The sequence below is a fragment of the Primulina tabacum genome, unplaced genomic scaffold, assembly GCF_025594145.1.
Source record: "Primulina tabacum isolate GXHZ01 unplaced genomic scaffold, ASM2559414v2 Contig429, whole genome shotgun sequence".
Taxonomy (NCBI): domain Eukaryota; kingdom Viridiplantae; phylum Streptophyta; class Magnoliopsida; order Lamiales; family Gesneriaceae; genus Primulina; species Primulina tabacum.
In genome coordinates this window covers 60,394-84,545 of record NW_027459746.1, presented here as the reverse complement: position 1 = coordinate 84,545, position 24,152 = coordinate 60,394, and the positions used below count along the sequence as shown (strand labels likewise).

General features: G+C 35.1%; 5 protein-coding genes across 7 annotated transcripts; 2 read left to right on the top strand and 3 right to left on the bottom strand.

Annotated features, from left to right (window-relative positions):
• Nucleotides 1-940: 940 nt before the first annotated feature.
• LOC142534222 (eukaryotic translation initiation factor 3 subunit F-like) lies at nucleotides 941-10,444 on the bottom strand. The gene is made up of 6 exons (XM_075641153.1): nucleotides 10,154-10,444; nucleotides 3,707-3,786; nucleotides 2,879-3,108; nucleotides 2,017-2,138; nucleotides 1,822-1,935; nucleotides 941-1,322 (listed from the first exon to the last, which is right to left on the bottom strand). Exons 1-6 carry the CDS (start codon nucleotides 10,373-10,375, stop codon nucleotides 1,233-1,235), a joined length of 858 nt encoding a protein of 285 aa, XP_075497268.1. The 5' UTR covers nucleotides 10,376-10,444; the 3' UTR covers nucleotides 941-1,232.
• Nucleotides 10,445-12,751: 2,307 nt separating this feature from the next.
• Nucleotides 12,752-15,350, top strand: LOC142534223 (uncharacterized). Of its 2 annotated transcripts, none has more exons than XM_075641156.1 (5): nucleotides 12,752-12,865; nucleotides 12,974-13,069; nucleotides 13,407-13,532; nucleotides 14,009-14,177; nucleotides 14,927-15,350. In XM_075641156.1, the coding sequence occupies exons 1-5, from the start codon at nucleotides 12,842-12,844 to the stop codon at nucleotides 15,148-15,150; spliced, it is 639 nt and encodes a 212-aa protein (XP_075497271.1). In that variant the 5' UTR covers nucleotides 12,752-12,841; the 3' UTR covers nucleotides 15,151-15,350. The 2 variants fall into 2 exon arrangements, with proteins under 2 accessions (XP_075497271.1, XP_075497269.1); XM_075641154.1 differs by having other exon boundaries at nucleotides 14,924-15,350.
• Nucleotides 15,351-15,504: 154 nt separating this feature from the next.
• LOC142534213 (pentatricopeptide repeat-containing protein At5g13270, chloroplastic-like) lies at nucleotides 15,505-18,165 on the top strand. Its single transcript, XM_075641144.1, has one exon. It carries the CDS (start codon nucleotides 15,602-15,604, stop codon nucleotides 17,882-17,884), a length of 2,283 nt encoding a protein of 760 aa, XP_075497259.1. The 5' UTR covers nucleotides 15,505-15,601; the 3' UTR covers nucleotides 17,885-18,165.
• A 265-nt stretch (nucleotides 18,166-18,430) lies between these two features.
• LOC142534214 (thioredoxin-like protein HCF164, chloroplastic) lies at nucleotides 18,431-20,633 on the bottom strand. Its single transcript, XM_075641146.1, has 4 exons — nucleotides 20,367-20,633; nucleotides 19,906-20,145; nucleotides 19,161-19,264; nucleotides 18,431-18,913 (listed from the first exon to the last, which is right to left on the bottom strand). Exons 1-4 carry the CDS (start codon nucleotides 20,550-20,552, stop codon nucleotides 18,631-18,633), a joined length of 813 nt encoding a protein of 270 aa, XP_075497261.1. The 5' UTR covers nucleotides 20,553-20,633; the 3' UTR covers nucleotides 18,431-18,630.
• Nucleotides 20,634-21,015: 382 nt separating this feature from the next.
• On the bottom strand, nucleotides 21,016-23,085 carry LOC142534216 (protein yippee-like). 2 transcript variants are annotated; one of them, XM_075641149.1, is made up of 6 exons: nucleotides 22,942-23,085; nucleotides 22,637-22,738; nucleotides 22,015-22,058; nucleotides 21,601-21,709; nucleotides 21,457-21,512; nucleotides 21,016-21,288 (listed from the first exon to the last, which is right to left on the bottom strand). In XM_075641149.1, exons 2-6 carry the CDS (start codon nucleotides 22,730-22,732, stop codon nucleotides 21,204-21,206), a joined length of 390 nt encoding a protein of 129 aa, XP_075497264.1. In that variant the 5' UTR covers nucleotides 22,733-22,738; nucleotides 22,942-23,085; the 3' UTR covers nucleotides 21,016-21,203. The 2 variants fall into 2 exon arrangements, with proteins under 2 accessions (XP_075497264.1, XP_075497263.1); XM_075641148.1 differs by lacking the exon at nucleotides 22,942-23,085 and having other exon boundaries at nucleotides 22,637-22,926.
• Nucleotides 23,086-24,152: the final 1,067 nt, after the last annotated feature.

Genomic DNA, 24,152 nt, shown 5'->3' with positions numbered 1-24,152 from the left:
TCATTTGTTAATAGAATTAGTAAATATATAAAATTCATAGGAAGAACCAAAAGTTATGATGGATAAAAGTGTCATGCGTCCGATTCACTTGTCCCTTTCCATTCCTCCAAATAGATAGCGATACCAACCTTTTCCCCGCAAATTTTATCGAGTAAATGGAACGATAAAATTATACAAAGGTAAAATCTATTAATTAAATCGAGAAAAAAGATACATTTTTGTTTCTTTGAAAAAAAAAGAAAACTAAACCGACCCTTCACATCTGGCCACTTGCTCACATAAATGAGGGGAAATGTTTTTCAGTGAGATTCGAGGAGTGTAATAAAGTAATGGGAAATTTAGTTTTCTCAAGTTTGGCCTAAAATTAATGGGAATAGAGGGAGGGATGGGCGTGAAGTCTAGGCAGCCCTAATTTCCGTCGGTTTCTTTCTTGTCTCCACTAATCTTTGTCACCACTCTTTTGTGCGAACTCTCTATAAATATGTTATTATTAAAACCTTATTTTTTTTTCGACACTACTTCTATTTCCCAGACAAACGTTGTGATATTTTATTTTTAATCCTCAAATGCCCGTGATTTTTATGGGATCAACAATTATTTTTTATGTTCATTGGTTATCCAAGATAGTACATCCCACGAAATAAAAAAAACCTTGGTTATTTTTATATATATGCATTGGCATATGAATACTAATCTTGAAATGAGATAACATGAAACCAATTAAGCCATAATCTTAATTATCGCAAATAATTACCATAACAACAACACCCGTACTACCTCTCTTTCTAATTTCGAAACAAAATTTTTAGTTCAACCAATCTTGAAAGCATTATTTTCGTGAAAAATTCAATGATCGCTATTATATTAAAAAGATTTGTGCGAGGTCGAACTTTAACTCCATATATTTTCATCGACGATTAATCTAAGAATAGGGTCGAATAAATCATTAAAATCCCAGTATCTCGTGCATTGTAAACAATGAAATTATTATAAGATAATACATCATCATGTTAATCTTAAAATTGGTATTCTGATGAATGGATCAAATATTGCATTACCAAGGAGAGCCACAGAATAATTTGTGGAAGAAACCAACCAGGCAATCAGCAGTCTTAGAAAACATGGGTATTTTTCCTTCAGAAAAATGATGAGGCCCACCAAACAAATGTCACGGCATTGCAAGTATAAGAACTACATGGAATTTGAGTTCCTTGGAAGTAGATTTGTGTCTGTTACAGGATCTGAGCAGCAGTATTCAGTTTTTCGGCTAAGCTGAGTTGTGTTCTTGTAATGCTAGACAAATAAACTAAGAGAAGTTGATCCTGCAAGGAGATAACTCGTAGTGAGACAAGACAATTCCCAATGAAAGAAATTCTTCAATTTTACTACAGAAGTAGGATAGAAGTTTTTATGTCAATCCCTTGTATAAGCTTAATCGAGGGGCTTTAGACTCTCCACGCCCAAAATTCTTCAATTTCACTACAACCAACATTGATTTAACTAATTGTCAACCCGTTCCAAGCACTGATTGTATAGGAGAATCCATGGATACTAAGAAGCTTTATTTCGCTAAATTTTTGACCAATCTGATTATTGATCTGAATAACGGTGATTTTGCTTTCCTGAGCATTACCAAGTATTGGTGCCGTGTTTAAGTAAGGATCCAATTTTTTTCATTCTCCTCTTGTGAACTTCAAATTTTCCCCGTAGATGATATGTAAGAAAAATTGGCAATCATATGATACTAAAATATGACCTGAAACTATGGAAGCTAGTATTTGGTTAAGAAAAGACGGGTAGAACTGGTAATAAGAGTCATACCTGCAGGCTATTATTCATTAGCTTATCAAAGACATGCGGAGGGAGTTTAGGGAGAGATGCCACGGTATCTGATATGAATCTTCCAATTTCATTATGAGGGGCAACACGGCCTTCCTGAATGAGACCAAAAAACAGCATTCAGAGGAAAAAGGGGCTCAAATCAAGAACATAAGAAGAAATTTGAAGCTCTCTCACCACAACATCATCTACATATTTGTAGATTTCATCTATTAGAGTAAGCAAGTGTTCCATCGATACTTCCATTCCTTCAAGATCATTGGGAAGCTTATCCACGTTTGCTGGTTTAAGCACATCAACTACAATGTAGCAAAAAAATATCAAATTTCTAAAACAAACATACTGTATGTAAAGCTAAACTAATAAAGATCTTCTCCCACAATAAACAGACCAATAAGGAATATTTCAAAGCAACAAAAAAATAACACAGTATCTATGACAAGGACATGTAACTTGTAGAATCGTTTCATGTAAAAAATTATGATCATGCACTTGTGTGTGAGAGAGGGCTACCAGATTTCACAAATTATTCTAAAAATAAAAAATAGAAAATTTTGAGTATTCAAAATTTGAGATGAACAGTTTACTTCCTCTAGTTGACCACTTCAACTCTTTAACCATGAAGCATTTTTTATATGAAGAACAGCTACATAATCATCCAAACCAAAACCCACTGTTTAATCAAATATAAGTGTCAATGTCAACGCCACACATAATAGCATAAGCCCGCGAAGTAAAGGTCGACAAATTTTTATTTTTACATATCAAGCTTTCTATCACAGTATCACATGTGGTATTACATAATAATAATAATAATAATAATAATAATAATAATCACACGTTTCATCACCATAGTGCAGAACCAATCAAAGCCATTCGCTGAAGTTTCTCCAAAATTGTCTAGATCAGAATGATTTAAAAATATAAAATCTTGAAGGTAGTATAGTAACGTCATGCATATATTGTGCATAAAAAACACACATGCTCAGACATGCTAGTTCACGGGCATTTATGAGTACGAGATCAGAGAGACGCATACATCCAATCTGCTCCGCCTCGATCATACAAAGGTCTAGTGGAATTTCTTGAAACTGTGCAGCAAGTTGTTGATCCCCGAGAGATAAATTTGTAGAAACAAAAGCCTTGATTGTAGCCTTCCCATTTCTAAATGCAGTATCAACAGTCAAATGAACAGGATTGGTAACTTCTCTAGAGTAGAACTCATGGAACAAAGCACTGCCGCCAGAGACTCCAAAACCAGTTGAAAACCTGTCCACACAAACAACCGAAAATCGGAAAATAAACTGAAATTCCATCACAGCAGCCAAGGCATGAAAATCTTATCGATCCTTTAGAAAAGAAAACTCCATATAAATATAAATATATAAAAGCAAGAAATCAATGAAAAAGGCGATTCATTATTAGTAGGCTTCAGTAAATCAAGTGACATCATCATCAGATTATTTTATTAGAAAGAGTATGAACAAGGAGTTGAATAGAAGCTTTCACAAGACAACTAAATATGCATTTCGTTACGACCATAATTTGGTACCGGTATCCATGCAAAGTACTGTCAATAGTTCAGCATGTTATCATCAAGGGAAAAAAGGCAAAAATATAAATAGCAATACATTAAACAGTAGACACGACAATCAGAATCCGAATCCGAATCCGAATCCAATCCAAAAGGAAGAGGCAAAGGATGGTGATATCACAAACATGTCTTATGAACAGCAAGGTAAATTTCGACAGTAACAGTTGCATCGTACGACAAAGAAATTCTCGAAGACGTAGACTTCAAATATGATCAAACATAGACAGCCAATACAAAAAGATAAAGCGACCAATAAGGAGAAGAAAAAACTACCATCCAACAATGACTTCCTTTGGATTCACCTTCTGGTGGGATGCCAACATGGTGTTATGATAATCAATATCCAGAGCAACCTATAATGAAGTCAACCAATAAGGAAAATAGTAGGGGTGGCAAAATGCAACACGACCCATCAACTCGACACAACCCAACACGAAAAAAATCAGGTTCGGGTTGGGGTTTTTCGGTTTCGGGTCGGGTGGGTTCGGATTAGACGGGTTTCGAGTTGGGTCGGGTTGGGTCGCGGGTTGACCAAATTTTTTTTTTGGAAAATATTACCTATATTTTTATATATTGTATGTTTGAACAAAATTTATTATATATTTATATGATAAATTTTCATCATTTAATATTTATTTTGTATATTTTTTATTTTTTAATAACTGTTTATTTGATTTAGTAAATATACTTTTAATTTTCTACAATTAAACTTTCAAATTTAAATCGGAAATTTTGTTATTATGTGTTTAAATTAAAATATTATTATTATTTTTTATTTTTTCGAATTTTTTCAAAATTAATGAAAATAAATAAAATTCGGGTTAGGCGAGTTAGACGGGTTGAGTCGGGTTAGACGGGTTTGTGTTCGGGTTGGGGATTTTCGGGTTGCTTCGGGTTCGGGTTGAAAAAAATAATAATAAACTGCGGGTTGACCCGAAACCCGACCTATCCGACCCGATTGACACCCCTAGAAAATAGTACTTAAAAATACTAGGGGCCTCTAACTCACCTGTAACGAACATGAGCTAGCTCGATCTTAAACTCCCCTGGGCCTTTTCCTGTAAACGAGCTCCATCTGGGGTCTTCTCCCTCACGGGCTTTCCAATGCGATATCACTCATAGAATATCACAATCATGGAAAGTGGTTTCTTTCGCCCCCAGCACTCGAACCTAAAACCTCCAGGATAAGTACTTAGATTCGTGAGAGTGGGTATCTCCAAGATAAGTACTTAAATTCACAAGACTGGGTACCAATTGAGCTAGAAGGTTCGAGTGTTAGGAGAGGCGAAAGGAACTCGTTTTCCAGGGATGTGGATATCATATGAATAATGGTGCATGGGAAAGTCCATGAGGGAAAAGACCCTAGACGGAGCCCGTTTACGGGAGAATGCCTTAGAGAGACCCCGTTTACGAGAGAAAGCCCCAGAGGGACCCCAAGATCAAGATAACCCACGGTCGTTACATCACCACTCATAATCCGCCAAAAATTCCATCATAGAAACACCCTCATCCCGCCAACAACATAAAAGAAAACAAAAGAAGCAATAAAAAAAAAATTGCACGAAATATAAAAATATTTGAAATTTGTATTTGGTAAATCTACACAAACCAAAAAACTAATAGATTTATCCTATAACCTTTTCATAGTTGTCAAAAGCGAGCATTTCTTGCACTTAAGCGCATGGCTTGAGCTTCTGACAAGTCCGAAGTGCGATATGTCTATAATGTGCACACTTCGGTGTGCTTCAACTCAAAATGCGCTTTGCGCTTGAGTGAAAGTGCTGCCTTTTTTTGAAAAAAAATCTGCACAGTGCTAAAGTGAGATTTTCAATCTGAAACCCAAAATATTTTTTAAAAAAAGAAAAGCTAAGCCCCTAAACCGTAGCTCTCTTGCCAAGAAAAGCTAAAGCTCTAAACATAACTCTCTACCCTGTACATCTCCTTGCATCGCCTCTCGTCTGGCCTAAAAGAAAGAAAATCGGGAAAGAATCCAAGACAAGCTGCTCGCAGGAACAAAATGGAGGGGTCATTGTTATGGGTAAAAAGGGACTGGGTTCAAAAGAGGGGGACAGGCACGTTATTCATCAGGTTTACACTAGGAGAAACAAGAGAGGCCCATCTAGGGACGGAAATATATAGAGAAAAGAAAAGAGTAGTTAGCTTTGTATCATTCTCATCTTTGTGTGTGAGGACTAGCCGAGCGCTGGGGATAGTGGAGAGAAAACTGTATAGAGGCAACTACGGGTTTAGAACATTCATTTTTAATCAAATATCATTGCATATCAGTGGTTAATCAGTTTTTAAATGAAAAAATATAAAAGGAAAAAAAAAACAGAATCATGTGGAAAAAAAAAATATGACGATTACTTTGATATTTGATATTTCACCATTCACATTTTCAAAGACTTTTGATTTTAGTTTTTCTGATAATGTTTTTTTTTTTTGCGTTTTGATTTCAGAAAATGTGAGCTTCGCTTTGAGCTTTGAGCTTTGACACTTGAGCTTGACAACTATGAATTTGGAATGGTAGGTGAATTTGGAAGATTAGGTGCATTTGGAACGATAGATGAATTTAGAACGGTAGTTGGATTTGGGAAGGGTAGGTGGATTTGGAACGGTAGTTGAATTTGGAATGATAGGTGAATTTGGAACGGTAGGTGAATTTGGAATGATAGGTGCATTTGGAACAGTAGCTGAATTTGGAAGGTTATGTGTATTTGGAACGGTAGATGAATTTGGGATGATAGGTACATTTGGAACAGTATGTGAATTTGGAATGGTAGGTGAATTTGGAAGGTTAGGTGCATTTGGAACGGTAGATGAATTTAGAATGGTAGGTGAATTTGGAACGGTAGTTGGATTTGGAAGGGTCGGTGGATTTGGAACGATAGTTGAATTTGGAATGATTGGTGAATTTGGAACGGTAGGTGAATTTGGAAGGTTATGTGCATTTGGAACGGTAGATGAATTTGTAATGGTAGGTGCATTTGGAACGGTAGGTGAATTTGGAATGGTAGGTGAATTTGGAAGGTTAGTTGCATTTGGAACGATAGATGAATTTAGAACGGTAGTTGGATTTGGAAGGGTAGGTGGATTTGGAACCGTAGTTGAATTTGGAACGGTAGGTGAATTTGGAAAGGTAGATGAATTTGGAATGATAGGTGCATTTGGAACAGTAGGTGAATTTGGAAGGTTATGTGTATTTGGAACGGTAGATGAATTTGGAATGATAGGTGAATTTGGAATGGTAGGTGAATTTGGAAGGTTAGGTGCATTTGGAACGGTAGATAAATTTAGAATGGTAGGTGAATTTGGAACAGTAGTTGGATTTGGAAGGGTCGGTGGATTTGGAACGGCAGTTGAATTTGGAATGATAGGTGAATTTGGAACGTTAGGTGAATTTGGAAGGTTATGTGCATTTGGAACGGTAGATGAATTTGGAATGGTAGGTGCATTTGGAACGGTAGGTGAATTTGGAATGGTAGGTGAATTTGGAAGGTTAGGTGCATTTGGAACGGTAGGTGAATCGGTAGGTGCATTTGAAATGGTAGGTGGAATTTCTACTATAAATATACTCCTGATTGTTTGAATGAATTATCAAACATTACAAATCATACTCCAAATAATATATTTCTTCAAAGAAAATCAATGGACTCCAGTAGTCGAACATCTAACTACTCTATCGAAGAAGATAAGCTATTATGTCATGTTTATCTTGACGTCTCGCAAAATCCTATCATTGGTATAAACCAATCCAAAGATCGATTTTGGAGTCGTATTGAAGAAGCTTTCAATGGCAGCAGATCGAATAACATGCAAGAACGCAATAGAAGATCAATGCAAATATTTTGTTAGTATTAATAATTGATCCTCCAAATATACTCCAGGTCCTCATCGGATGCGACACTCGGCTTCAGCTTTTCAATTATGCTTACACAGCCACATAATTTTCTAACAGCACGGAGGATAACTTGCATGCGACATTGCATTGATCTTCTATTGCGTTCTTGCATGTTAGTCGATCTGCTGCCATTGAAAGCTTTTTCAATACGACTCCAAAATCGATCTTTGGATTGGTTTATACCGATGATAGGATTTTGCGAGACGTCAAGATAAACATGACATAATAGCTTATCTTCTTCGATAGAGTAGTTAGATGTTCGGCTACTGGAGTCCATTGATTTTCTTTGAAGAAATATATTATTTGGAGTATGATTTGTAATGTTTATTTATAGTAGAAATTCCACCTACCATTTCAAATGCACCTACCGGTCCAAATGCATCTACCGATTCACCTACCGTTCCAAATTCACCTACCGTTCCAAATGCACCTATCATTCCAAATTCATCTACCGTTCCAAATGCACATAACCTTCCAAATTCATCTACCGTTCCAAATTCACCTATCATTCCAAATTCAACTATCGTTCCAAATCCACCGACCCTTCCAAATCCAACTACCGTTCCAAATTCACCTACCATTCTAAATTCATCTACCGTTCCAAATGCACCTAACCTTCCAAATTCACCTGCCGTTCCAAATGCACCTACCGTTCCAAATTTTACCTACCGTTCCAAATGCACCTACCGTTCCAAATGCACCTACCATTATATAATGTGGATTGTATTATCCTACTAAGACATAAATCTTGCATTCTTCATATCACAAAAATGAATCCGACTTTTCAATTTGATGCAATATCATCTAGCTCATATTCATTGTCAGATAATGAAGATGATATTCAATTCTTCGAACATCTCCAAAACAGAAGCAATGCAATACTGACAACTATATCTCGAGAACAAAATTTGGTTGCTTCCTACATCATCCAACAAGAAGAAGAAGTCACGCATGGAGGTTCAATTCCGGGTCACATATTTATTCGACGCGACCGTGAAATTGCTGATCGTAAGTTGTTTAACGACTATTTTGCTGAAAATCCAGTATATAATGAAACAATGTTCCGTAGACGATTTCGAATGTCTCGGAATATTTTCCTTCGGATAGTAGATGGTATACAGAATCACGATGTTTATTTCATACAACGAAGTGAGAGTTTGGGACGGCTCGGGCTGTCGACTAATCAAAAAGCAACTGCTGCATTGAGAATGCTAGCATATGCCTTACCTGCGGATGCTACTGATGAATACATCCAAATAGGAGAATCGACTGCAATTCAGTGTATGCAACGCTTTTGTCGAGCTATAGTGGAAGTTTTTGCTGAGCAGTACTTGAGATCACCTACGGCCAATGATGTTGCTAGACTACTCTATATTGGCAAACAACGAGGTTTTCCTGGAATGTTGGGAAGTCTCGACTGTATGCATTGGAGGTGGAAAAATTGCCCCACGGCTTGGGCGGGACAATATGCAGGTCGTAGTGGTTCTCCAACAATCATTTTAGAAGCGGTGGCTGATTATGATCTTTGGATATGGCATGCATATTTTGGTATGCCCGGAACCAATAATGATATAAATGTTTTAGAGTCGTCCAGTCTATTTTCCAATCTTGCACAAGGAATTGCTCTTCCAGCTCATTACAATATTGGAAGCAAAGAATATGATACTGGATATTATCTAGCTGATAGTATTTATCCGAAATGGTCAACTATTGTGCAGACTATCCATGATCCGCGTGGTCCAAAGAAGCAGTATTTTGCGATGAAACAAGAGTCATGCAGGAAAGATGTGGAGCGTGCATTTGGCGTTCTTCAATCACGATTTGCAATTGTGGCATCTCCCGCCCGTGGTTGGAAGAAAAATCATTTGCATGATATAATGAAAGCATGCATTATAATGCACAATATGATAATCGATGATGAACGTGATCTTAGTGCACCAATTCAAGATGCGAGGGAAGCACCGACTCCAGTGGTAGAAATTTTTGTCAATGAACATATCAGATTTCAAGAATTTCTCGCTCGATATAAAAAATCAAAGACAAAGACGTCCACTTTGCATTACGAAATGCTTTGATTGATCATTTATGGGATGAATATGGTCATTCAAATATTTGAAATTGTATTTGTAATGTATTTTTTAATTTAATGTCATGTATTTGTACTATGTTTTTTTAATTCAATGTCATGTATTATTATATTTTATCAATTTAAATAATTTATCTTTCAATTCGTATAATATTAAACAATTAAATAAATTTTTAATAATTATTAAACAATTTAAATAAATATTAAACAATAATTATTAAACAATTTAAATAATCATTAAACAATTTAAATTAAACCATTTAAATAAATATTAAATGATACTTATAATTATATTAATAAAATTAGAAATATATATTTAATAATTAATAAAAAATAATTTAAATATATTTTTAAAAAAGAATATTATGAGAATATTTTTGTTAGAATAAGATTTGAAGCAGATGGGTTGGAGATGAATATAATATTCGGTGCAAAAATTGTACTATTTCAAAAGTAGAGTTGTTTTAAAATAGAATTTTGAGTTGAAGATGACCTTATTTTAAAAGTACAGTTGTTTTAAAATAGAATTTTGAATTGAAGATGGCCTGCTCATCTGAGACAGAGACTTCAATCGTTATCAGATTCAGGCAACAGTCCTGTGCTTCCTCAGTATAGAAGGAAAAATAAACCACCTTTCCGAATGCTTAAACTTCATATGCAATGATTTCAATTTTCCCCCCAACTAAAAAGCATAGACATAAAAAATAGCAAGAAACTGAAGAAAGCGGTGAACCTGATCCGAGGACTCATTGTGAGGAACAGCATAGGAGTTACGAATATCAACGGTGCCATCTGGTAAAACGCAACCGAGAAGCGTCCCGATGACTCTCTCAGCTTGGTCGGGTCGCCTCACGTAGTAATCACTGATGTTGAATATAATCAGCGTATGTACTCTAGCCGATATGATTGCCACTGATGGCCCGAACTGCAGCACAATTTGTTCGCTAGACGCCATTGTTGCGTACCCATTCCTGCTGTAGATACTGTGGCCGGGTAAAAGAGAGATGCAGAGGGGGGTGGGGACTGGGTTTTATCTCTGTGGAAACTGGTTGGGCCTAATTAATGGCCCAATTTGTTGAGCCCGCGAATAAAATTTTAAGTTAAAACATATGGTTGAATCTGTGATTGATTTTAAAATATTCACAAAATAAAAAAGAGTAATTTTTCATGTGAGACAATTTCACGGATCTATATTTTTTAAACAGATCAATTTGGTTCATACCTACAATAGAAAGTAATTTTATTACGAGTCAAGTGAGATATTTGACAAAAATGGGTCTGTAAGACAGTCTTATAAGCTTTGTGTCATTAAAAAATTATTTAATTGTCTTTTTTACAATTTAATTGTTTAATTTATTTACATACTTTTTTTGTGCATACTTTGCAAATTTCTCACTTTGTGTTATTAAATAATATTCAAATAAATAATAATTAAGAATTTATCATAAAAATATATATTTTAGTTAACTGAAACTTTCATAGAATCTAATGATAATTTCAAGTAAAAATATTGTGGTTGATATAAAAAATGATTTAAAATTTATTATTGAAAAAATAAGAAAAATATACCTGATTTGTGTCTATATTTAGCATATATTTTATTTTTGCATACTTTGCAAATTTCTCATTATGTTTTTTTAAAAACATATTCAAATAAATAATGATTATAATAAATTTTTGAATATATTTAAAAATACTTTTTTGACTTAATGAATTTTTTTTGAAAATTATGGTTTGAATATGTTTATCATAATAAAAAATACATAATGAAAAATACAAATAAAATTCAACTAAATAAACATATCTATTTTATTTTCTACATTTATCGGTTTTTTTTTAAGTTATATTTATCAAATTAACCTAACTTCTTCAAACCAGGCCAAATCAAGAACCAATCCAGTTGAAAAAAATTATCAGAAAAAGAAAAACATAGAGAAAAATGTTTTTAAAATATAATATAAGCATTAGATGGTTTTTACTTTCACTTCACCTCACTTTAATATATAATTTATTTCAACTTTTTATCATATATATGAAGTGATCATTGTTATTAGATAAAAGCCCATTGGTTCTAAAATGAGTTTGAATTAAATATTATTATTTTATATTATTACACCAAATGTTGACAACTTACCAGTCGTATTTTGTGATACGCATTTCTTATTTGGTTCATCAATAAAAAAATATTACTTTTTATGCTAAGAGTATTACTTTTTATTGTGAATATCGGTAAGGTTGACCCTTCTCACAGATAAAGATTCGTGAGACAATCTCACAAGAAACTTACTCCTAAAAAAATTATTAGTACTACTAAATTATGGATACACGTTGTGTGTAAATATTACAACGAAATTATAGAATCAAGAGGACACATGGTCGATATTATTTTTTTATATGCTTCTTATGTTAACATTGAATTTGTGAGTTGCTACGGTCAGTATAGAGAGAACATTGTCGGTTAATCTTATTATTATATGATTAAAATTGAGGAGATTTTACTAACTAAGTTTTAATTAATTTGATGAACTCTTATTTAAAGTTATAATTATATCCTAATCATATAACTTCATCGACAATTTTTTTTTAAATCTTCAATCCTATTTTTATTTATAATTTAAATTTCAATAATATATTTATATATTCTTAGATGATTATATTGTTGTTGATAAAAATATAAAAATTTATTTAATTGAAAATAACAAAAAAAATAGTTTTATATGCAATGGTTTCGTATATTTATTTATTTTTTTTGAGATAAGTAGACTGAGTCTATATCTAAGATGAAAAGTAAAAAAATTTATATAAAAATAACATTTTCACTTAAATTAACATATATTGCAAAATATTACTTAATGGCATAACTAACAAAAAAAATGATATTTTTATGATGAAAATAATATTTTTGACATAAAACTAATATTTTTAATCAATCGGGTCAGAATCCGTCTCATAAAGTTGATTTATGAAACAATATCATTAAAAAATTTTATAACAAAAATTAGTATGTTTTGAAAATTATTAAACTACATACGTGCAAAAAACATAAAATGAATCAAACTGCAAATTCGAGTTTCTAAGCAAAAATATAATAAAACTTTATTAATTATCCCAGACATTTCTTATTTTTGTTTATTCTAATAAAAATATTTATCAAGCAACAAAACGAACATCCACACCAGCACAGTGTACCAGCAAATCATTTTCCTCGGTGCCCAGATAAACCCTGCTCTTACAAAGCATGACCAACCAAAAAAGGACACGTGGACTTAGTGGGTCCATTTCCATTTCCATGCTTACAAAAGTAGCCAGCATGCATACAAAACGTCGCCAGAGGTCTCCGGCTTCCGCAGAGCCCCATTTTAGCAAACAAAACGCCACCGTGTTCCGCCGTCGTTTCGCTGCGTGAAGAAGGCCTTCGCAGATGAGAAGAGGAAGACCCAGAAATGTTTTTCTTTTCATTCCTTGTTTACTTTTTGCTTTCATTTTCGGTTTATTGTTCACCTTTTTTTTATTCTTTTGCATTTTTTTTTCTTCTTCATTTGTTGATTTTTAGCCTCGTCTAACACGAATGGACGCGGCGGTGGACGCCATGGCTCCGTTAGGTTTCACAGAGAAGCAGGTTAAAAAAGCAGTGAAAGGACTTATCGAGGTACAATATTGTGAAATTTTGGGTTGTATTGCCTGATTTTATCGTCCCTAGTTTTGTGTTTTATTTTGAAAAAGGGTGTAGATTGAGAAATATAGCATTGCATAAAAACTTTGGTGATTTTATGTTTATTTGAGCAACTCACCAAACCCATGGATTCTAGTTGAAATTATATATGATCCATTCTTTAGGGTGAAATCTGTTTTTTTCACTTAGATTAAAAATTTCATATTTTTCCTTGTGTGAACAATATGCTTTAGAATGCCAAAATCTCCATTGAAGAAAAATCAAGATTTTAAATCGTTTTATCAAATAACTTAGTATGTTTTGAGTCTCTCAGGTTTACGATGGAAATGATGCATGGCCAGTCATTGAAGAAGCTTCATATACCTTGCTTCTTGAAGTGATGCTTAATGATGTAGCAATTAATCAAGAGCAAGGTACAGAAGTTGCAAACAAATCCAAGGTATAATTCACATGAGAAATGACAGCCGTTCCCATTTTCTTGATTGCTATTTTTCATAACATGACATTGGGAGAACGTATGCTTCGCTTTTTATTTCAAAAGTTGAGATATTGTGATTTGATTCAGTGTCCATCTTCTGATTATATAGGCCATGCATTATTGATCAGTGCATCTAGTTTGGAAAATATGTTCATGGGCTTTTGATAAAAATATTATAAAAAGTTGGGTTCATCGGCCATAATTTTGAAAACAATGTTATTAAGTTGAAATCTGTTAAAAATCAAACCGAATGCCAGTTATATTATTCCAATGTAATATCATATTTTAGATCGATTTGCTTCTTCATATATCAAGACCCTATCCTTTGCATTTAAAAAAATCACAAGTTAACATGAAGAATCACATATACTTTACGTAAATTTTCAATTCCTCTTGCTGGTTCATTTTCACATACAGTAGCCTATTTGTGTTTTCAGGACAAATGCTTGGAGGAAGGAACATCAGGCATAGCTTCAAATAGAGTACTTCCAGATATTCAACAACATGAACAACGTGAAGAAGATGCCCCAAATCCCTCTGATATTGTAGTTGCAGATCCCAAACCCCCTGTGGAAATCGATGCTTCATCAGGGATCATCATTAATGGTAATTGAGTTACTTCCAATTTCTGGGCTTTCTCGAAGCATTATATAGTTTTTAATAACATACTTATTCGTAACCTTTCAACTCAACTTAAACACAACTCGAATCTGCTCACAGGATATATCAGATTATGTTTTAGATGCCCGAGTAAGAAATAAGACTGAGCTAGAAGAGACAGAGCAAATTTTTTAACATAGTTTTGAACGTGATGACCAATAAACTTTTTTTTCCCAGAAATCACAGATAGAAAAGAACCAATAATGTTACTAGAAAGATGACATAGCTAAAAAACTTCTTGCCGTTTTAAATGATGCATATTTCTGTGTTAGAGTCTAGTTTCATTGCTCTAATTTTCTCTGTTTTTTCATATCAAAATATGAATCGGATGAGAAAAAGATGCATTATTTGTTCAAGTACGAAATTTTGACAAAAATGAACTTAAAACATATAGAGTATTTGCATTTTTAGGGATAAAATAAAATATCTAGAATTTCCTATGTCTGAAATGTGAGTGCTTGTACAAACTCCTAGATTGACACTAATGAGTAATGCAAGTATAGTTCAGAATCCTTCTTCACACCCTCTGCATCAAATCTTGGGTCTGCACACCTCAAAGCTTTTCAAAGGCTGATGAGTAACTGTGAGCAAAATGTTGAGTGATCAGAAACACTCAAGAAAATAGTTTTATGTGCAAGAATTATTTATTTAATGCGATTACTTCTCAAATTCAAAATTGTTCTACTAAACAGAAGGTGGTTCTGAAGTTCTAACAACTGAAACAATGGAACACGTTTCGTGCAAAACCGCTAGGGCTTCTGAGACCAGGTTGCAACTTAAAGTGAAAAGTTCATCATTGATTCCTTCTCCTCCAGCAACCGATACTCATCCACCTAGAAGGTGTTGGCCTTGCTATGGATGGATCGACAGCGATGACGATGAGGAGCCAAATGATTTCATAAACTTGGATCCGGCCTGATCAACTGGTTTCTTTGATCTAAGAATTAATTTTCAACATGAAGTCAAACACATTGACTTCAAACGTGTAAACAAATTTAGTTAGGAAAAGGGGAGAAGAAAAGTTTGATGGATCCTAAATTCTTGACCCCTGTCTCCACCTCTCTAGGTCACATGTAGTAGCAAGTATTTATCTATTTAAGTTGCAAACCAAAAGCTGAAAAGGTAGTACTGTTAAAATTTCTAATATCGATTACATTTTTTGTCATTTTTTTTAACAATTATATTGATCTCATTTATTTTTTATTTAGAAAAAATATTTAAAATTATGGATCTTTTTATTTATATATCAAATTTGAGAAATGTATAATGCTACATACGGAGGAGGAGAATCCTTAAATATGAAATGTTATACCAGTGCATAAGTGATCAAGAAACCAACTTTGATTCCTACAACCAAGGCGCTCAAATTGATGAGGATTCTCCAGTTACTCAACCCGCCGTTGCCGCAATCATCACTTCCTTACACGGACAAGATATCAAACATTCGGACTGCGAATTACACCCAAATTCCCTCTTGGGTTTCTCTCAAATCCAACAATTTTTCACCCAGAACCCCCCAAACTCAGGAGGGAAAACTCGAAAACGTCCATTTGTTTTCGCTTTCCGAGCAAGGAAAACTGAAAGAAGCCCATGAATTCCTTCTTGAAATGCAGTGTTGTGACGTTCCTGTTGCCGCTCAATCATACAAACACTTGCTTCAAGCATGTGCAAATTTAAGGTCCTTGCACTTTGGAAAGTCAATTCACGATGGATTAGGGAAAAACCCACCCGCGTCTGTCTTAAATTATGTGCTTCAGATGTATTGTGATTGCGGAAGTTTTCAGGATGCTCGTACTTTGTTCGATGAAATGGATGAAAGAACTTTGGGTTCGTGGCTCACACTTCTATCTGCTTATGTAAATGAAGGTCTGTTGACGAACGCTTTAGAATTGTATTTGAAAATGCAAGAATCAGATACTGAGGCTAACCCTTCCGTTTATATTATTCTTTTGAAATCGTTTTCCAATTTTTCATATTTGGAGCTGGGTAAACAGATTCACTGTCAGGTGATTAAGGCTGGGATGACTAAAAAAGTGGCTATGGACACTGCGATATGTAACATGTATGCGAAATGTGGGTGTCTTGAGGACGCTGAGTTAGGTTTCAAGCTGATGCAGGAAAAGAATACCGTGACATGGACAACAATGATGGTGGGTTGTACTCAAGCTGATAGGCAAGATGATGCCTTGATATACCTCAAGAGGATGGTGGATCAAGATGTTCATCTGGATGAGTTTGTATTTTCGATTGCTCTAAAGGCATGCATTGTGCTCAACAATCGTAAAATGGGGGAGCAAATTCACACTTCGATTGTTAAACTTGGGTTGGAAAATGAGGTCTCGGCAGGCACGCCTCTTGTGGATTTTTACGTCAAATTCGGAGATATTGAATCCGCTACTCAGGCATTTGAGCAGGTAAGGGAACCAAATGATGTTTCTTGGAGTGCTATATTGCGTGGTTATTCCCAAATCGGTGAAGTTGACAAGTGTGTCAAGGTGCTTAATTCTTTAAGAAATAAAGGTGCTATTTTGAATGAATTTATATACACGAGCATCTTTCAAGTGTGCTCTGCATTAGCAGACTTGAATTTGGGTGCTCAAGCTCATGGAGATGCCATAAAAAGAGGTTTGGTTTCAAATCTTTATGGAGAGACTGCCTTGATTACTATGTATGCCAAATGCGGAAGAATGGATGATGGCCATCAAGTGTTTGAAATGATGGATGAACCCGACACTGTAGCTTGGACTGCTTTGATTGCTGGTTGTGCCTACCATGGTGATGCTCTTGAAGCCTTATCTCTCTTTGGAAGGATGCAGGCTTCTGGTGTGAAGGCGAATGCTGTTACATTCGTGGCAGTTTTCAGTGCTTGTAGCCATGCTGGTTTGGTTGGAGAGGCCAAACAGTATCTAGAGTCAATGAGTGGTGAGCACGGTGTGGAGCCAACAATTAGTCATTACGATTGTATGATTGATATTTATTCTCGAGCTGGTTTACTAAATGAAGCAATTGAATTGATATACACAATGCCTTTTGAACCTGATGTAATGAGTTGGAAAAGTTTCTTAGGAGGGTGCTCCATTCACAAAAATTTTGAGCTGGGAAAAGTTGCGGCTGAGAAGCTCCTTCAACTGGACCCAAACGACACCGCAGCTTATGTTCTCATGTTCAACTTGCATGCTTTGTGTGGTAGGTGGGATGAGGCTGCAAGAGTAAGAAAGCTGATGGCTGAAAGAGACTTACGAAAGGAAGTTGGCTGTAGCTGGATTACTGTTAAGGGTAAGGTACACCGATTTATAGTGGGTGATCAGCACCATCCTCGAACTAAAGAGATTTACTCAAAACTTGAGGAATTGAAATTTGTTGATTCTAGCCAAGAAAATGCAGTTTTAAGTGAAGATGATTTGTCAAATATTTTGGCGGAGCGTAAAGAACAGCTTCTAATCCACAGCGAGAGGCTTGCAATTGCATTTGGCCTCATCTCATTTCCAACTAACGCTCCCATCACGATATTCAAGAATCTCAGGGCTTGCAAAGATTGCCATGATTTTGCAAAACATGTATCTTCGGTTACAGGACGAACAATTGTGGTTAGAGATTCTAACAGATTCCATCACTTCAAATCCGGAGGATGCTCCTGTGGTGATTATTGGTGAATTTTGTGACGATCTGATACTGTTATTTCAAATTATTTTATAGGAAGACGCTGTATATGTTCGATGAAATTGATTGTCCACTGAATAGATTTTCCATTAGAATAACTTCAGAAACCGGAGACTACGTCCCAAAACCCTCTGATGTAGTTGAGCCTGGATGCCTTGGAGAAGCTGATAGCTCCTATGGGATCAATATAGATGTAAATTTAGTCGCTTCCTCGTTTTGGCTTTTTCCAAGTTCATAGTTTTTTACAAGATATCTATTTATTAGCTATCCAACTCAACAATAACCAAAACCTGAATTTTTTCTAGTGAAATTTGAGGCACACTTGAATGAGAAGCAAGATAGAGCTTGATAAAACGCTCGTTTAACATGGTTTTGAACTTGGAAAACGAACTCTTCACATTCCCAAATGGCAGGAAGGAACGGACAAATAGTGGTGCAAGAAAGATGCAACACACCTAGAAAAAGGGATCGTGCAGTTTAGGTATCGAGCTATTTAACAAGCCCGAGTAATGTATTTGTGAATTGGAGATTAACCTCGATTATCACACGTTTATTCATCTTGTTCTTTATAAATTATAACTTCAAATAGTATGATTACAAAGAAATTATCATTTGTAAATTACAACTTCCTACAGTGTGCTTAAACTGAAATTACCATTTATTTTTGCAATTTGAGAAGAAAATTACGTGTAAATGTAATTTGATAATTCGTAGCTACTGATCTGATCACCAGCTGATACTAACCATGACTTCTAGGATCTCCAACTTGACGAACTTTTCTGGCTTCAGTACTCGAATATTGTCCCACAACACGAGCATGAGGTACCGTTGCTTCACCTCGAGCAAGTGCATCGACATTCTCGAAAAGGTATTTTCTCGGAAGACGGCCTACGACATTACCCTCTTCGTTGCCATTTCTATCCAGGAATGCAAAATGGGGAATACCCTCAACACCGAACTCGTCAAGCTCTTGTTCCCACTTTGTGTTATCAACATTCAGCATCACAAAATTAACTCGGTCCCTGAATGCCAAATCACAGTCCTTTTAGAATACAAACCATGTGATCCGATATGTTACAGAATATTTGTCCGCCATAATAAAGTCTATCATGCTAAAACCGTCAAATTATAACATAGCGCACATATAGCGACAAGATATTACAATATAACAAATTATTTATGTGGTTCGACTTTAAATGCCGTCATTCCCTAACAAAATGACAGGAGGGATTATAGATTAAGACATTTAAAGGTATAAAGATCATTTACTTGTACTGCTGTTCCACTTTGTACACTTCTGGAGCTAATTCTCTACACACTTCACACCAATCTGCATAGAACTCCACAACTGTAGGTTTGCCATTTGATAGAGCCTACAAAGACAAAGCCGAATAAAAAACAAAAGGGATGCAAATGGATGGATAAAGCAGGCATAATATGATGTAGCATTTCAAGAAAGCCGCAACATTCACACTGCAGAATAAACAACAGATGCTCAACTCTTACGCCGCATTTAATTGAAAGACTGAATTTAGGTGAAAGAATTTGATTTGAGGAAATGGTTTGAAACTCGGATTTCATTTGATGCTACCGATATTAGGTGCATATAAAATACATTATAATTGTTTATGCAAAAGCATAAATTGAGTAGGGATAAATATGAAATCTCATCTCGGAAGCACCCATAAAACTAAAATGAATTTGGGATCTTGTTTTCAAATTATTCAATCTAAACAAAACCTTCATCAGATGATAATTAACACAATATGCAATTTTCAAATTTTCCCCAATAGAGGAATGTGACATGTAGCTTTCTATCTACATAATTCAAAGTAGCTCCCATACATTCGTTCCTCGTGGTATTGATAAACATAACTCTACATCATGTTAAATAACCAAGTTGAGATCCAAAACCTTCACTCTTTAAGAACCAAATTTTTAAAATTTAAACTACTTCATTTAAAGCAAGATCAAGTTCTAATGCATATTCCATTTAAATATAAACCGAAAAAACCTCTTCATACGGCAAAGCTGCAGCGGTGAGGTCTTTCAAAGATACCCCAAAGTCGAGCCGTGCCGATAGGAAAAGCCCAACTGCTGCAAGAGTTGAAACTGCAGCAATCACCCTATTAAATTTTTTGTCTGGATACTGGGGAAATCCTGGACTAGTGGGTGGAGCTGGAGCTTTCTCCGAAACAGCAGTATCAGCTGTTTTTGAGTCGATTTCAGATCCAGGCTCTACTACCTGCTTTTCCTGCACTAATAAGTTACCATTTAATAAAAAAAGCTTCAGCCGCCACACAATCGGAACAAAACATATCAACATTTCAAATAACAGCCCAATTTCGAGTTCAATAACAGCTTATTTGTCGTCGACCTTCATAGTTTTTTTTTATAAAAAAAAAAACTAAGTACAAAAAAACAAGTAAATGGAAATCTGGGAATCAACTGAAGGCAAATACTGAGTCGGCGAACCTCTGAGGTAGCAGATTCAGCTGCATCGGGATTTGTTTGACATAAAAGCTTGGGAAATCGGTTATTTCTATTCTGCAAATGGAATGAGAAATTCACAGGAGCGGGCGATTGATGCTGCCTATGAAAAGAATGGGGATGGAGTCTGGGAAAGAAAGTTGCCGTCGAAGTTGAAGCAACACGAGCCATGGCAGCAGAAGCTTGGCCGTTGGTTTGCTTCGTTATTTTTTGGCGTGTTGGAGTCCTCAAAGAAATCAGATATCCAACAAATGACTATGTAGTGGGCTCCACCTATTTTTGTGCTATATAAATTTGTTCATCGATATTATTTATGATTAGGTTTTATGAGATGGTCTCACGAATCTTTATCTGTGAGACGATCAACCCTGCCGATATTCATAATAAAAAATAATACTCTTAGCATAACAAGTAATATTTTTTCATTAATGACCCAAATAAGATAATCGTCTCACAAAATACGATCCGTGAGACCGTCTTACATAAGTTTTTGTCATTATTTAATCAACATAAATTTTATGTATCCAAACTCTAAAGGCGCCCCAGACCAAGCTTCCACAATCATGGCTGATAAACCTTTTTTGTTGTAAGGTAAAACTTGAATATTTACAAAATTTTATATCTAGGCAATCATAAAAAATTAAAGCCTTTTTGCACATAAATAACGCATATTGAAGGTCCACTGATGTTTCATTCACGGGTCATTTTAAGGACTATGTACATTGTAGATATAAATTCCGACAAAGGAATCCAGGAGGGGTTTCAAGAAGAAAGGCAGAGAATGTACAGTTGAAGATACATTTTGATATGTTACGAATTCATTCAAATATCATCAGCGTCGCTTCCTCCGGTGTATGCTTCATGGCTAACACAATAATGACTTCCATCCGGCCCCGAAATCTTGAAACTGTTCAATTGAAAATACTCATCTCAAAATCATGCAGCTGTTCCATGCTAGTAAATGATTGAATTTCTTATCAAGAAGGGAGTTAAATGGCTCTTTTTTTAAGGGGAAAAAAAACATTAAGTAGTAATGTGGGATGCTTTTTACGAATGTGAGTGACATGGAACAGACCGCTCAAGAACTGATTTGCCTTCCTTGTACTTTTGGTTATTCTCATAAGCCATTTCCTGAGAATAATCACACAAATATTCATTTGACAACCATGCCTTAACATGTGATCTACAGGCTACATTGTTGTGAGACAATAAATCTTACGTATTTCCATCCAACGATTGACCCACAGCAAACACAGAAGATGTCAACAACCACATGCCCTCCAGTCATCATCATCCGCTCTACTTTCTCCCCAAGCGTAACGTTCACACTGCACGAGGAAACAATCCAAATGTTCGTATGTACAACGAAGTTCAAATGTAAAATTCTTCACATTCCTTTGCTTTTGGAGCATTTCTCCACTAGAAAGCCAATGCTAAACATTTCGTAAGTTTGCTCCTGTTTAAATTAAGTGTTAACAAATTTACGGCTATCGGCTCGCCTTTACTGCTTAATATGAATGCCATATCTATAATCATTTATGAAAGGGTATCTACCAATTTGTACATTTGACGCCAAGAAAAACTATATGCTCCATGTCTAATTAGCATCAACAGCCGATCAAGAAACACTTACGCCTTACTGAAGAGATAAGCCTTCCCATGCTTGCATTGGAAAGACTGGATCCAAGAATCAAAAAAGGAAGAACAGGGTTAAAAGACCAACGAACTAAACATGCAATGCTTAAAAACTCGTTTCACCATTAGATTGAACAACCAAAGATGGGACTTTATCACACACTGAAATCAAAATTGACAAACAAAAAATGGAAATCTGTATCCATAAAAGGCCTAATCACAGTGCAAGATTTGTATAATAAGCTGCATCATTCATTCATTGAAATAAACCAACGTGTAGCTAAATGTGCACCATATGATTATAGCATGAAGGCAACACTTCCCAGTTAAAACTCCAACTGCCACCATTATTTATTTCCTTGATCTTCACTCATTTGTTCAAAAAGGAATGCATAGAGTAAATATCAAGTATCGCTTCACTTTCCGCATGATTTCACAGTGCCTCATTTTAACCAAGAAAAAAGAAAGTCAGATACTGTATAATATAATCCAATTCCAACAACAGATTCCATAAATATGCTCAAGACCAAAAGTAAAGTGCCACTTCAAGAGTGTACATCAACTCACAAAACAAGGGGGAAAAAATTCGATCTTGAAAGAAAAAATGATAGACCTTTCACCTTTGAGACGATGTCTTCACTCAGAGCCAGGTGAGTCCCGCAGTGCTTGCAACTGTAGATCTTGCCTTCAAGAGTCACCGCAAATATCCTACCCATCTCTCTTTTTCCGATTGAGAAAATAAATTTGTCAGGGAAATCAAGAACAACAAAAATCAACCCACTTGCAAAATGGGTACAGTTTAAAGTTTCGAGAATTGATTTAATAATAAATTGATAAAAGGGACCAGGACAACATATGAATAAAGAAAAGAAACACTTTGTTGGTTGAAGACACTAGAAAACTTCAAAGTAGTGTGAGATTTTACCTTGGGTATTGGGTAATGGGACAACCGAAAGTGCAAGAAATGCGGGTGGGAGAAATTTTAAATTATCGGATTTCAAGAAAATTTATCTGATAGAATGGAAATATAGAGGCAGCGGCAGTATATGCGCATCCATATGCCTGACGCTTTTTTCCTAGGTGGATCTCCAATTTTACGCCATTTGTATTTGCTTCTGTCGGAGGAAGATGAGCCGCACGATGCACATCTATCGCTTTTATATCGATTTGTTAAAATATATATTTTGAAGATAAATATTTGCGAGTAAAATACATTTATAGCGTGTTCTAACCTATACTTGGGAAAATGCGATGAAATGTGAATCTTTATAGTACATTACATTTGTAACTTATTAAGATTAGTTGATCATGAATTCAAATGCGATGAAATGTGAATCTTTATAGTACATTACATTTGTAACTTATTAAGATTAGTTGATCATGAATTCAGTTTTCATTAGTAATGTTTTTTTTCGAACGAACATGTTACACATGATTTGTTTATTACGATTTATCTGACTAATATAATTTAAAAACTATAATACTAGCCCAAAAATTTAGTTTATTTGATACACACTGAAAATAATTATGGATTGCATCATGATAAAAATAAATAAAAATTTCATGTGAAGTGTCATGACTTTTAGCAAATCTTGATATTTGCACAAGTTCAATTCAATTAGTCCTCCCATTTCATACACCCGACGCTCAGCTTTGTTTTTCATTATTTTTTTATTCAAAAATCAAGAACATTAAACATTGATATCTAAAAAATTAAATATTTTTTCTCGCTTGTTTGAGGGATAAGTTCATGACTCGTGTAAGCTCAAATTAAGTGTTGTTGATTAATCGGGTTGAGCCAAGCTGATGCAATCATGGATAGTCAAACTCCAAGGAAAGAGTGGGATATTTTAGAATTGTCAGAGGGACCAATCACAAGAGGACGGCTAAAAAAATTCAAGGAGGCACTACATAGAATCATGAGCAATCAACAAGGGCTTACAAGCAAGGTGTAAAGTGGTGAAGGGTTCGTGATGCATGAGAGTAAGTTTGGTAATCATAGAAATATTATTCAAGTGATAAATGATGAGGAGTCCAGAAGCCTTGGAGTCCGAGCGGTCAAATCTTACTGCCCGAGCGCGAAGACCTGCGGGAAAATTCATTGTTTCCTAGTTTAAAGTCTTAATTATTTTGGTA